Genomic DNA, 15678 nt, shown 5'->3' on the forward strand with positions numbered 1-15678 from the left:
CAATAACAACATATTATTGTAAATTATTTACTTTTTAAGCCTAAATGATTTACTATTAATCAAATTAAATGTAATTATAGTAAATTAATGTAATTATGGTAAATTACATTATTTTTAATTAAAAGTAAACCATTTGTTGTTAATTAATGTAAAACTAGGTATAATTGAAGTTAACCAAGTGGTCTAGATTGGTGTGCATAGACTTAATAATTTTCCAAAATTAATTTACTAATTATTTATTGAAATAATAATAATGGATTGTTATTTACATAATTATGAAACAATTTATGATAGATTAGTTTTTCCTAAATTTTTAATAATTATTTAGTTGAATAATAATAATAATAGATTATTATTTAAATAGTTTAGGAGAATATTTTTTCATAGATTAATTTCTTAATTTTTTAATTACTTATTTAAAAAATAATTATGGATGATTAGTTAAAGAGTTTCCCTAAATTATTTGATAATTGTTAACTATAATTATTGTAAATTATTATTGTAAAAAAATAATGAAAATTTATTAAATTACAATGATTAATGTAAATTATGCTAAACATTGAAACTTTGAACATTTATTAATAACCAAACTTTATTAAATAATGGATTGTTTATTAATTTTTGGTAGATTATTAAATTATTTAATATTTGTTAAATAATGGATTGTTTCTGGAACAATTATTTCATAATCTTTGGTAAAACATTTTTCATAAATATTTAATAATTTTCATAACTAATGGGTTATTATTTAAGAATATATTATTGAACAATAATGGAAGATGACATGAATATAGAGGAAACATAGAATTTCCCTTATTCCCCTTTCTTTGCTTGAAATCATGTCTATAGATATAAATATTGTTTGATTTAGAAAATCAAATCTTAATAAAGTATGACCCTATTTTTATGGGAAAATGGAGATGATAAAACATACATTGACCTAATTAAGGAGTGAAGTTAGGTTGTTATAAAAAGTGAGCGTCATGAATTATGGGGGGGAGAGAGAACTCAATGAGAAAGAAAAGCAATAAAGGAGAGGTGCTGAAATGGCAAATTGGGAGTGATGGGAAAGGAAAGAGGAGAGAGAGTCAAGAATAATGCAGGGCCTACTGGCATTTTTTTTTTGAAGTCTGGGCATATTGGGAGTGGTGGACCGTCTTGCTATATTTATAGATAGATATAGAAGCATGGGGTTTAATCCAGGAAATCTGCTTAGGACGATATGGGTTTGGATTTCGGGTTATTATTTGGGTTAGGTAGCGGTATTCCATTAATTAGCTGCTTTAAATAATTTGGATTTCAATCAGCTGCATAACTCTAATCAAATTGTGCGTGACGTGAACAAGTGGTAGGTGGGCAGTTTAAACTTAAGGGCGTTCAAAACTTATACGGGTTTAAGTGTGATTGGGTCGGGTAGGACCCGCTTTTTTATAGGTTATTAATTAACGGATGTGGGTGGTTAACTTACTGGTTCCGTGGTTGGTGGGTGGGTTGCTATCCAACCCTACCGAACCCAATCTAACCCAATTGCGATCCCTATAGGCTATACCGCTGTAAAGGATAAACCCCCGTCAAGCCGAACAAGACACCGGCGAAAAACCATTCATACCATTTGTAGAGGCCAGAATGGGTCTTTTACTGAGGTGAGTTGACCAACCAATGATCGGATTGACCAGTTGATCTGTTGGTCCAAAACTCTACATAGTTCAGCCGGTTCAACCTGATTTATTACACATTCTGTTGGTGGTTCAAAGCGAACTGCTTTGGGTTATTTTTCAGCTATTCCGGTCTGCTCAGTTTTAGGACTTTAGCAGTTGGGTTATGCACTTATGCAAGCTAAGCCTACAACAATGAGCAATCAAGGGAAATTATACAAATGCGTTCAAAGTGGCCCATTGACTTTCAACGCAAAATTGTTACGTCTCTTTCTGAGAGTTTCTGGTTTCCTCCTCGTTTTCGTTGGATCATGGATTAATTATAAATATTGCAGCCATCCAGGGACTTCAACCACTTTATTTCGACATTGGCTTGGTGAGTTTAGTCATTGGTGACAGACCCGGCAGAGCGACCAATCGATCAAAACTCAAAACTCAAAACCAATGGGCGGACAGTGGGTGGTGAAGAAACCTAGCCGTAGCGACGAGGTGTCAGACGCTGATGAACAGCTGAGGATCGCCGAGGAGATCAGGGCTCACTTCGATTCCATAACACCCAAGCGGCCCAAGAAACCCAACCGAAGCGAAACCGATATTACCACGATTACCACCACCGAGTCTGACCAGATCTCCACCTTTGAGGGGGATAACATCCCTGAACTCCACAAGTTTCTTTATCTTCAGTCACAATCCCTGCCCATCTCTGTAAAGGAGGGAGATTCTATAGTACAAGAGGAGTTTGTGGAGACCCAATACTACAAGGAGTTTAATTCTATCGACAAACAGCACCACACGGTAAGCATCAATCAGTTCATTCCATATTTGTTTTACCGATTCTCTGATCTGTTACGAGTTGGTTTTCTTCTGGGAGAGTGCAGATAGGAAGTGGGTTTATAAAGATGATGGGAGAAGGTGGAGATGGATATGGTCTTGGCATCCAAAGAAGCCATGATGGGGGAACAAGAAAGCCGATGACGAGGTTCAGAAGCAACCCTGCAACGAACGACTGGGTCCCAAGCTTTGAAGAAGAGCACCAACGAGAGGTAATTAATCTACGTCCTTCGATTTTTTTTTTCTTTTCTTTTTTAATCTAGACTAGACCAGATATGAAAGCCGCATGCAGGTTTTGCTTTCACATCCTAAATTATTCCTGTACCTCTGACTTACTTCCTATTACCAGGTAACCTTCATCTCTTCCAAGCCCAGTCGGAGCGAAAGTTTGGTAGATGGTTGAGACCTATTGGGAAGACAAAGAAGAGTGTAATAGATTATTTTATTTTAATTTGATAAGCAATTGTAATTGACTAATTTATCCCTGTACACTGCTCAATCTCCCATGGAAGATATAAGGATAAGAACAAAACGAAAGAATAAATCAAGTGCTTCATGCACCAACCCACAATTCCACCAACTTGCACGGCTCTATAATCTACGCGTTCTTTATTGTTTTTAATAGAGCACTCTTTAATAAATATATTGTATAATTTGATGGAATATTATTTTCTTTTGAAGTTTCAGTTTGATGGAATCGTTTATCAAAAGGAAAAGAAAATTTATCAACTACACGGTAAAAAAGAAAGGGTAAATAGTGTTTTATTTGGTAAGGTTCTCGCGCATCCTTTGAAGTTCCATTAAATTTATGGCATGTGATCTGGACCAAAAATAAATAAACAAGAAGAAAACCTACATCTGCTACTTAATCGACAGTGAAGTGAGAAAGTGTGACAATAAGTGGTTTATACTTTACTGAAACTCCCAGGATGTCAAAATGATAAAACTGTGGAGTATCAAATCCAATTTTGACATCCTGAACATGAATAAAAGGGGCCAAATAAAAAAAAAAAAAAATAGAGAGATCCCCAGTCAAAAGTCGAAGCCTTACAATAATATTTCCAGTAATTTAGCCGCTCTTTCCCACTAATGGCATTAAAATTATCTATTTATCTAGTATCAAGAAGAAAGCCTTTAAACCTTTATCCCCTATTATTTGATTTAAAATTAAGTGTAAATTTTAATATATTAAACTTAGAATGAAACGTCTGTTAATCTCACTTGCGCATGCAAGATTCATCCATGTTGCGACGCTGATATGGCAGGAAGATTTGTAGGATCGATGTGCAGGAGATCCGGACTAGTTGAAAAATGCCCATGTGGCAGCAATCAGCAACAGTTCCATACAAAAAGAAAAAAAAAATCTTCTCAGAAAACGGTATACCAATACAACACTATTTTTTCTCAAAAAACACCCAGTTGACTTCTTAATCAGAAATCAGCTCTTACTCTTAACAAAACTCACGTAGAAAAGAGCTTAATAGCTCAGAAAGATCTGATAATCTCATACCCAAAAAGCTATCAAACTCTGGCCCAATCTGATGACTGATCCTCAACGCTTAATCTGCCACTAACACTTGTTACTACGGTTGCTTTCCATACCACTCTGTCCGCGCAATGTTTTGAATCCACCTCAACCCACCAAAATACTGACACGGGGTTGAAACATGAATGGAATAATATTAGTACCATATATTGAATATAAAGAAACAGGATTCATGTCTCCGACCACGAAATATAGTTGGATCAGGGTTTATCGGCTTAGATGATAATTGAACAGAGAAACATCTTTCGCTTTTTCCTTCTTTCTTTCCTTTCTTTTATGTGCGTATGAGTGTGGGGGGTGGGGGAGAGGGTTAACAAAATAGGTAACTCAGAACGCATACTCCCTCTAGGCTCTAGAACAACCACAATCTATGCCATCAACTCTCCCCAAGAAACCACCAATAATCAATATGTCTCCATATGACTTCTACACTTCCCGTATCATTTTCTTCTCCAGATTAAATGTGGAGGGCAACCTTTTCGTCTTGGATGTTACACCATCTAAAACATACGACTCAGGCAACTCATAAGTTTCTCAAATGTCATCTGTTCTATTCTTTCTTTGAAAAAATTTATCTTCCCAAGGAATCGACTTTCCCCATCCTGGTTAACCGAACACAGGAAATCCTTACCCAATTCTTTCATTTCACTCCTTTTTAAATCTTTTTTTTGGGTAATACTTCAATGAAAATAAATGGCTACTTGATGAACTAACGCCTCCAGCCCTAAGTCAGAAATGCAGCTTGGATCAAAATTTAATATGGAGAGCATATTAAGTAAATACCATGACCACAAGTCCCAAGCTTTCCAACCATTTCTGGATGGGCAAGCCTACATAGGTTGACGTGGAAGAAGAGATGGCACGACAAATGACACCCACCAGATGTCATGTGAAAGAGAAACTCCAGGGTGGATTTGAGTTGAACCTAGCCGAATACTTGGCTATTTGAACTCAGCTTGCTGAAATTGTGTTAGGTTCAATCTCAATTCGAGCTAAAAACTTGAGCTCGACTTGGTTCAAGGCTCACAAGTTCGAACACGGCTCGACTGTAAGACAATTTTTTTTCTAAAAAATAAAAAATATACATATAAAAATGTTTTTATTTTACATACAAAAAAACAAGGATTATAAAAATTATTTATTATATATAACAATATGTATATGTATATAATAAAAATTTATTTATTTATTATACTAGGCTTGATTAGGCTTGCAAGGCTCACAAGCCGAGCTTTCATTGGGCTCAAGCTCGACTCGATTAGCAAACAAAACCTATATATCAGGCTCGAGCTCGACTTGAAGCTCAGTTTAAACTGAGCCAAACTCGAATAGCTTGTGAAAAGCTTGTCTCGTGGCCACCCCTACCCTTTGCCAATCTATCAACCAGGAAAGGCTGGTAGCGTCATACATCTGTATATGAACCTAAAAGCAATATCTGTATTTCCACTGCCTATTTTCTTCCAAGTCTCAACTGATTCTACCAGCCAAAAACACATAATGCAATTTGAAGTATTTTGTGATCGCATGACTCGGATATTTGACCACATACCAACCTATGAATTCACTTCCTATCGCATAATACCAAGAAAGTAATCTGGTCAAAGACAGTAAGAGACAAGTGTTGCCAAAAAGATAGATGCTTCTTTCCAATATTTTTAAGCCAGAGTCAGCATCAATAGTACACTTGTGAACATTTTCACCAGGGTAACGAAACAACTTTTGAATCATCGATCTCCTAAAGAAGATAGGTGATGCAAAATTAAACAACCACCTAGAAAACAAAGATAAAAACTAAGTGTAGATTGTTGCTTCCGTGGTAATTGAGGCCCTTCAGAGGTGAGTGGTCTCTCTAAAGATTAATTGAGCACTATACCTTTGAGTTACTAAGGCCCAATTGGGGAAGGAAGCTCCCTAAGGTAGGATGTCAAGGATAGAAGATTACCTCCACACCAGGCTAGCATGCATTATTAGTCAAAAGTGTTTGCGACAATGTGATTCCGTGGTTCTTGACTAAGGTCCATGCTCCCTAGGCATCATATTAGGAGGCCACAGCCTTGCTATGTCGACTAAAATAGCTCTTTTTGATGGGTACCCAGATTGTGGCTGAAAGCTTTCAGATGGGTGCACAAATCTGTCAATGAAAGCAAGGGACCCAACTGCTCAGGCCCAGGATGATAAAAGGAAAATAAACCTTGAAGAATGAAAGCAAAGTTGTAACAAATCCTCTAATGACATTTTTTTTTTGTTATTGTTTAGGTTATGTAACTTTTTTGGGGAGCCGATTTCCAATTCTTGATTACTCAAGGTTAGCATTGAAATGCTAAAAGTGTTTTCAGAATTTAGAAGTAGGTCCATCACTTGTAGCCCAGGTTTTGGGGGTTATCAGATGGTGTTTCCCAGTTATCTCAAACTCGTGTTGACCAGTGCAAGGAGATAATGCCATCAGAAGATTAAAAACCCAGGAAAACCCATAATAGAATAGATACAGTGACACAATATAGCCAGATGATGGAATAACAAGAAACAAGTTTCTTATTAAGCTATCTTAAGAATGTGCACAAGGTGGAAGAAACACGAAACAAGTTTTCAGAATTTAGAAGTAGGTCCATCACTTGTAGCCCAGGTTTTGGTGGTCATCAGATGGTGTTTCCCAGTTATCTCAAACTCATGTTGACCAGTGCAAGGAGATAATGCCATCAGAAGATTAAAAACCCAGGAAAACCCATAATAGAATAGATACAGTGACACAATATAGCCAGATGATGGAATAACAAGAAACAAGTTTCTTATTAAGCTATCTTAAGAATGTGCACAAGGTGGAAGATTTTCTTGTCCCAACCCTTGGGAAGAACTCTGGTGTATGCCTCTTGAACTTTAAGAAACATAAATGTGCTACCCTAAATTGAAGTACCCTATGAGGAAACTTTATTCACTCATAACAGCAAACTCTTGTAGCCACACGCACAATGAGCAAATGATTCATGAAATGTACCTTTTGAAGGGTCAAATACAAGGTGTGTAATTGAAATGAGCTACCAGGCACCCAGTTGCAACAAAACGAATAAGCCAAATATAAAGTAATATTGATCATGATGAATGCAAACCACAAAATATACTCAGCCAGGAGTGCTCTTCTTCAAATCAATTTAACCCAAGAACTCATATAAAAGGTCAAATGCATTAGGGATAACCATGATGGACCATTGGCAACAATTCATAATCAAAGCCTACTAAATATGCAAAACATGAGATTGGTAGGGACCCTTAGGCCTTATCCCACCCTTCAAAGAAAACCATATGTCGTTCAAGCTAAAAAAGCATGCATAATCTAATACAAAATCACTTAAAGATGAAAGAAGCACTATTTTTTTTTTGATGGTTCAGCCGTGCCTTTCAAGAACTTCCTGTCCTTGTCATAAACTCAAATTTATTCTTTCTTCTCACCTCGAATTTCCTCTGGTGTACAATTTTCTTTTCATTAATCAAATTTGTCCATTCATCGTCTCTCATGAAAATGTTCCTGGTTGTCCTTTTTTAGAAAGAGTAAAGAATAAATTCATTAAAAATAAAAAGAGAAGTACCTCGTTGATTAACATTTATTTTTTCAAGAGTATTATTTTGTTGATTAACATTTATTCAGTTAGTTATTTCTTGAAGTCAAGAGTCAACAAAGCATTCAATGTAATGTTTATCACTGAAAAATTTGTCTAACTATTACTGGCAAAAATTCTCTTCTTCTATCATACCAACAAAGAGCATAATCATTCAGTAAATTTTGCAACATTAAGGAGATTCAAAGGAATTTGATCTTCACTCAAATGTCTATATTTCAACTCTTAATAACAACTGAAATTGTGAAATCAAATAAAAGGCATGTCTCAGATACATCCATAACAACCCCTTTTTGCTTATGAGATTACTTCCTCACATGGGTGTGATGCTATATGCAGCAAATGAACTGTGGTTCAACGAGAACTTCTTGACAGTTCCATAGTCAAGTGCTATGATGCTATCTGAATGTCCTGGCCAACATTCTCATTGAGGAAAAAACCTTGGGACAAAGAATTCCCACCTTGCTTAAGAGATTTCTTGATTAAACCAGAATTTGGTGAATGCAATATGAAGGCATTATATAGTGTAACCATAAGGGCGACACAAATGTATTTTATTACTTATCAAAAAAATGTAAATGTATCTTAGCTACCATATTCTTTGGCACACCCATCCAAATAATAAAGACAAATTGTTGTAAAACATTCTTTTGAGAAATGTTGTAAAACATATTTGTTTCACTCCACAAGGACTTGTCCATCAAATGGGTGCACACAAATTGATAATGCTAAGTCAACTCTACATGCCAGGAATTAAGCCAATATTGCCCTTCAGCAAAATCAACACAATAATTTGCAACAAGAGAACTACTATGCAGGTTATCTCAGCATAACTAAGACCTTGTAAAGAAAAAATCTATCCCAAATTATTTGTCGGTTTCCACTTAGATTTGAAACCCTGAAGGCGCTTAAAATAAGGTACTCCAGTAAGCATTCCCACCTCTTTTGATGCCCAAGAGTTAACCTTAGCTCCTAAAATATCTATTCAATAATTATCTATTGGATCTAGTTTGGATTTCTGAGGACTAGTTCTAAATTCCAGGCCAATTCACAGGGATAATATTTTCAATACCATTATGCTGAAACCCAAATATGATACCCAAACCAAATGGGTCTATCCATGTCGATACTTGTAACGAATTTCCTTGCAACATGCTGATGCTGCTCAAGCTGAAATCAGCAAAAAATGTTGGCACCTAGACCTCTTAGACAAGGTGTTAATTATAAATAACAGAATGAAAATAAGTATTTTTTTTATCAGTAACAGAGGATTCTCATTAATAAATCAGTAAAACAGTTAAATACAATGGTGGGGGAGGTAAACTCTCTTAACTCTCCTCCAAAAGAAAATTACAATGTAGCCCAAAACTATTGGCTTCTTCCCACCCCCTGTTTGGCCAACTGGAGACGCACTCCCATTCCTTGTGTTAACCACTCATATTGCCTTTTGTTCATTAATGGATGTCCATAACCCATCATTTGCCTTCTCTATCCAGCCAATTACTACTTGTGAATCCCTTTCAATGATCAACCTGTTTATATTTAGCTCCTTAGCCCTTTTCACCCCTTCTAACAAAGCCAGAGTTTCTGTTCTCAAAGAATCTCCAAACCCAATTGGACCTGAAAAAAGAGCTATTACTGACCCTGTCTCCAATCTGAAAACACCACAACCCCTGATGGCCCTGGATTTCCTTCACTGCTCCCATCAAAGTTGAGCTTGATAAAGCCCTCCACTGGGGGATGCCGTGAAGGATGAACAATGATTCTGCTTGGAGCTAAGGCTGCCATTTCCTGCCAGTTGTTCACAATGGTCTCTATAGGAATATCATCAAATAAACTCACTGTCTTTACCCACTGTGCCACCCTCAAAGTAATCACTTCTATAATTGTCTTTTTGCTTCTTTCTTTTTCGGCAAATATTCTTTGGTTACTTTCCTCCCAAATTATCCAACAAACCACTGCCTTGGTGCACCTTCGCATGATTCTTCCCCCTTTTTTGATCCGGCTACCAACTGAATAGAAGAAGAGGCTTTAAGTCTTGCAGCCTTGCAGGTGGAGTCCACCTACAACCAAATAAAGAGAGAAACCACTCCCAAGTAGAAGAAGCAAAGGGGCAGGATATTAGTAAGTGAAAGCAAGACACACCATTGGCTTTACAAATGGTACACCAATGCGGGAAAAAGTACCAAAAAGGCTTCTTTCTTTGAATTTGATCACAAGTATTAATTCTTTCCAGAGCTATTTCTCAGCACAGTGCTCCAACCTTAGGAAGGACCGGTCTCCCCCACACTTCTTTATATGGAAAGTGATTGGTAGGAGTAGAAGTAGGTTGTGTTAGGGTATTGAAAAAAGAGGCACAAGTGAAGGAGCCCAAAGAGGTAAGGGTCCAAATCCGAGAATCCACCCTAGAAGGGTCCAAGAAAACCTTCTGAAGTATCTAAACCAAAGACCACACCATTTCCATCTTTGACTCTCTATGACCTCGTCTAAACCCCAAATCCCAATTAAGCTCAGGCCCTTGACCAATGAAGGAAATAAAGGTAAAAGGCAAGCTTATTTTTGTTCGTAGAAAGGGAGAATAAGGAAGGGAATGGTCTTTAAGTGATACCTCCCCCACCCAAACATGTTCCCCAAATCTCACCGAATTTCTAGAGCACAAGTATACCTGACAAATAGTAGAAAACAAGGATGGCATGGATAGCTTTCCAAGGAGTTGCAGTAATTGCTCAGGCCAAAATTTCAGTGTCCCAGCCATCAGCCACCAGCCCATGTATGCTCTTAATCACCTTTGTCCACAGTTTTTCTTGATCCACCGGGAATCTCCACAACCATTTTCCCAACAAAGCCATATTTCACTTTTGAAATTTCCCAATTCCTAGGCCCCCTGAATCCATGCTTCTACTTATCACTTCCCATCTAACCCTATGATCCCTCTTTTCCTCTTCAGGCTCCCACAAAAATAAGTATATCAAAACTTATTTCATTTTTTTTTATTGGAAACGGTAACTTTCATTAAGGAAATTAAATAAACATCTTACACTATCAACCACTCAGACAAAGAGTGTTGACCCCAAAATAACATCAAGGATTACAGTACAGCCCAAAATAAGTTTTCCTTGAAAGTCCCCTGTTTTGCCAAGCTATCTGCCACAGAGTTTGCTGATCTCCTTACCCATTTGAATGTTCCTCCAACTTCCCTTGCCAAGCAGATTATTTCCCTTATTTGCTATCTAAACTTCCATACACCTAATTTCTTTGTTTACAGCCACCCTATTAACAATTTAGAGTCTCCTTCCACCTCCAAGTTCTGAAATTCCCATTGCTTAGCAAATCTCAGGCCTTGTAGGAGAGCCAAAATTTCAGCTCTCAAAGAGTCTCCCACTCCTATGGGACCAGAGTATAGTGCCACCATTCTGCCCTCCCCATCCCTAAAGACTCCCCCAGCTCCCGAGGGTCCTGGATTACCCATGGAGCTTCCATCAAAATTTAATTTTACCCTTTGTTGTGTTATTGGTGTCCAAGAGGGCTGCATGACAGATTTATCAAAAAAAAAAAAAAGAGGGCTGCATGACAGGTTGTCTAGTTGAAGAGTTTGCCACTGCTGACCAGCCCCTTTGTATATCACCCACTGAATATCCATGTGCTTTCTATTTCTAGAGGTTGATGCACCAAGAAATCATGCATACCTAAACTTTTGGATTCTATTCCATAGGAAAGAGGTAAAATAACTATGTAAATAAGCATGCTCAAGACATTTTAAACTTTGGTTTTAAACTACATAATCTTCACCAAAATCTCAATCCAAAATAAAAAAGAAAAGAACTTCAGGATACAAAAAAGGAAAAAAAGACTTTATTCTCCTCATTGTTACTTTCTAACTTTTTAGATAAATAAAAAATTATTAAGAAAAAGATGAGAGAATAGAGTACATCAATGGAGATAAGATATAACCCACAAAAAAGAAAAAATCAACCCCCCCAAAACCAACTTCACTTCTCGGAAAGGAAAAAACCTTTGGACACAACATTCTACCCCAACCAGAGCTTTAGAAAAACTACTCCTTACAATAGAAACCCCATATCTTCACCTAAATTCCCAATACCAAACTCTTACCATCAACTCAAACCCAACTCACCTTTCCGAACCACATTTCTCATCAAGTCTTTCCCAGTTTCCACCTCTCCTTCCTCAATCACTTTTCATCTCAAATTGACCCCATTTTCTTCAAGTTCTCTAAATGCTCTTCTTGCAAAATCCTCAACCCCAAGGACAAAAGTGATTGAGGATGAACAATGATTTTGCTCACTTCTACCTCCTTAATAACCACTTCTTCTAATTCTATCACTCCCTGTACAGTGTGTGTTTCATCTACAAACACCTCCTCTTCTTGGGAATTTCCATCCAAAGCTTCTTCTCCTTCTTCTTCCATATCTGTAAGAGGTTTTGTTCTATGTATTTTCTTTCTTTTATAAACTTGGGTATTTTCACTATCTTTGCTCACTTCTACCTCCTTATTAATCACTTCTCCTCTTTCTTTCCTTTCCCCCATTAATTCCTTTCCCTTCTCCTTCCCCACCAACTCCTTCCCTTCCTTCCTCCACCAAGTTTTCTTCTTGCGTCCCCTTCTAATTTTCTACCAATTCATCTTCAATACTCCCCCTCCCATTCTCAAATTTTCTACTCTTTCTTATTTTCCCCTACATCTATCATCTTTCCTAACTCCTTATTTTATCAGTCTCTGTTACTCTTGAATCAAAAGAGACAACTCTTCATTCTATAATGATATATTGACTCCTAATTACCCTCAAAAAGTGGAATTAAATCTTAAATTAAGGAAAAAAACCGTTAATGTTTAGATCCATGTTCTACATTAAGCAAGGTGATGCAGAACAGGGACCAAAATAGCTGAATTAAACACTTGAATTATTCACAACCACCGATCTTTTCTTTTATATGTTTCCCAAACCATTATCTCCTTATTTATATTCATCCCTGAACTAAAAGGTCCACACAATCTATTAACTGTAGCAAAATATAAAAAGCCAAAGAGATCCATTACTTATACAAAGAGATCTCAACATAACATCAGTTCAATACCATGACTCCAATATCAATAAAGCCTAACACATAAAAGAACCAATAAGATTTACGAAGATTCGATTTTGGCAGGTGAAATTTCCTCACTGGTTGCGGGGGTAGCGGCCGGACCCTGCGAAGGGTTTTCGTTGGGAGAAGCAGCGGTGGCTCTGCATTTCACGGCTTCGAGCATTCTCTTGCTGATGTCTTTGGAGTATACTTGAAGAATCTCAACCCCATCGTCATCGGCAGTTTTAGGGGTGGAGGAATGGGCGGCCACGGCGGTGGAGAAGGCATCTTCTTCAATGGAACGAGCAATGGAAGCGGCTTCCTCAGCGGGTACGCAGCCGTAGCGCTTGGAGAGCATAGAAGGGGCAGATAGGGTTTCTACCAAGCGGCTGATGATAGCTTCTCGGGTGCGCTGGGTTGGAGGCCAAATGCTTAAGGAGATATTCATCTTATCTGGTTTCTTGACCATCTCACTCTCTTGATGTTGTTGCTGTTGGACTTCTTCAGATTCCACGGCCATTTGAGTCGCCTCTTCCGTCACTCCGTTCTCTTCTTCCTTTTCGCTCATCGCAGATGCAAATGACCCAACAAATGCTATATGCTATCCAGACTTTAACCTAAACTTTGAGGGCAGTGTCAATTTAGTACCGGAACTTTCATACATGTCAGTGGAGTACCTAACTAGACCTGTTCATTGGCCGGGTGGCCCGACGGGCCGGGCCGGGCCGGCCCGGTCCCCGGACGAGCTTGAACAGGTATATAGGCCCGCGGGCTTAACCTCGGGCCAAAAAGCCAGGCCCGCAATAAATTCGAGCCGGGCTTGTGATTTTCCAAAATAGCTCGGCCCGAATCCGGCCCGGCCCGACTTATAAATAAACCTAGAAAACCTAGTTGAATGCCCCTCTTTTTTTCACCTCTTTCCCTTCTTTTTCCAACCAAATTCTTCTTCTCCACATCATTTTTCCCTTCTTTATATATATTTTTTAATATTAATAAATTTTGAATTTATATATTTTTTTAATGTAAATAAATTCTGATTTATATTGATTATTGAATAGGGAAAATTTCTAGTTTTTTTTATTAGGTCGGTCTTCGGGCTTCGGGCTTTTTATTAAGGCCGGGCTCGGGCCCAAGTTGTAGGCCCGTTGGTCAGGCCGGGCTCGGGCTCGGGCCTAACATATTTCTGTTAATGAATAGTAAAAACCCGGCCCATGAACAGGTCTATACCTAACTTAATGCGGTTAATCGACCGTCAATTATTTATTGAAATTGTCAAAACTATCCTTGAAAACAAGATACTGTAGATTGAATTGGGTTAAGGTGTTTGAGATTCTACACTAATGAAGTCATTGTCTTCTACGTTTAGATCTGAAATACAATCTTGTTCAATTATTTCTTTACTTTCAGTTATTGTTTTTTTCTATCATATTTTATGTTTTTTCTTTCTTTTTCTTTAAAGATAATTGGTTCGGCCTCAAGGTAGAAGACAATGAACTATGCCTTCTTTTGAAGGGTAGTTTTAACATTTTCAATAGATAATTGATGATTGGTTGACAGGGACCAATTTGATACTTTTTGAAAATTTAGGTACTGTAATGACACATTTAAAAGTTTGGGTACTAATTTCACACTACCCCCAATTCAAAGTATTAAGTGAAATTTTCTCTAAAATATGAATGAAAAAAAAAAAGATAAAAAAACGTTATGATTAGAGGACGTCCTAATTTTTTACTAAGAGCAAACTAGTCTCACCCTTGGGCCTTGTTGAATAGACCAAAGATGCACTCCAATAGGCCCAGCCCAGTCCCACACACTTGTTAAATGGGAAAATTCCCAATTAGTATCCTATACTTTGGGCCTAGTGCTACTTTGGTCTCTAAACTTTAAAATGCGACAATTCAGTAACCGAACTTTTAAAGTGTGACAACCTAGTACTTGCCATTAATTTATTGTTGACCAGCCATTAAGTGTCTTGAAAAAGACACAAATGCCCTTCGAGTGTCATCTAATTTTCTTTATCAACCATCCAAACATTGACAAAAAATTAATAGTCCAAAATCCTTGCCTCTTCTATTCAAAAAAGTTGAGGTCACCAGAATGTCCACTCAAATGTGACCCCAACTTTCTTGAATGGAAGAGGCAAGGATTTGAGACTGTTAATTTTTTGTCAACGTTTAGATGGTTGATAAACAAAATTAAATGACACTTGAAAGGCATCTATGTCTTTTTCAAATGCCATTTAATGACTAGTTAACAACTAATTAACGGTAGGTATTGAATTGTCACATTTCAAAAATTCGGATAAATTATCGCATTTTAAAGTTCGGGAACCAAAATAGCACTAGACCCCAAGTACAGGGTACTAATTAGGAATTTTCCCTTGTTAAATTGACGAGAGTTATGTCATTTATCAAAACTAGGATCTGCCCTAATCAAGAAATCATCAAATCAGCAAAATATGTGTCATCATGTAATTATGGAGATGGGAAATGTGAATTGTATGCCGAGTAGATCTAAAAGGATAGCAAGTTCTGGTAAAGTGGTTGGTTAAAGATTATCTCTATGACATTACGAGAAATGATGTTTTTTCAACTTGTAACCAGCGGAGGGGTCCCTGCTTCATAGGGGCTGGAATGGAATTGCAATATTGCTATTTGCTATATTAAAAAAGACAATGATTTCTTAATAAGAAACTTGCAATTATAGGTACTCAAGTCTTGGAAAAACTTAAAAGAGATAATTATGTGCTTGTTTTTTAAATATTGCTTCAGCAAAGGATCTCTTATAAAAGAATACGATCATACAACGATAGTTCTGAGTTCTACTTCATAGTTATCCTTTGTTTCACATCGAGAACTCCCAGTTAACTCAAACACTAGGACCGTTTGGCCTGAGAACCGTCTAGGCATCCGGTTCCGTTTTACTCTAAACTCGGTCATTGGCAAAAAAT

The 15678-nt window shown here is 37.3% G+C and overlaps 2 protein-coding genes across 2 annotated transcripts; one reads left to right on the forward strand and one right to left on the reverse strand.

The window, feature by feature from the left end:
- Positions 1-1942: 1942 nt before the first annotated feature.
- On the forward strand, positions 1943-3066 carry LOC104611686 (uncharacterized). Its single transcript, XM_010278862.3, has 3 exons — positions 1943-2450; positions 2534-2698; positions 2836-3066. Exons 1-3 carry the CDS (start codon positions 2100-2102, stop codon positions 2887-2889), a joined length of 570 nt encoding a protein of 189 aa, XP_010277164.1. The 5' UTR covers positions 1943-2099; the 3' UTR covers positions 2890-3066.
- A 9570-nt stretch (positions 3067-12636) lies between these two features.
- Positions 12637-13350, reverse strand: LOC104611685 (MFP1 attachment factor 1-like). The gene has a single exon (XM_010278861.3). It carries the CDS (start codon positions 13294-13296, stop codon positions 12790-12792), a length of 507 nt encoding a protein of 168 aa, XP_010277163.1. The 5' UTR covers positions 13297-13350; the 3' UTR covers positions 12637-12789.
- Positions 13351-15678: the final 2328 nt, after the last annotated feature.

Source organism: Nelumbo nucifera, chromosome 1 (genome assembly GCF_055504915.1).
Source record: "Nelumbo nucifera cultivar China Antique chromosome 1, China Antique-T2T, whole genome shotgun sequence".
Taxonomy (NCBI): Eukaryota; Viridiplantae; Streptophyta; class Magnoliopsida; order Proteales; family Nelumbonaceae; genus Nelumbo; species Nelumbo nucifera.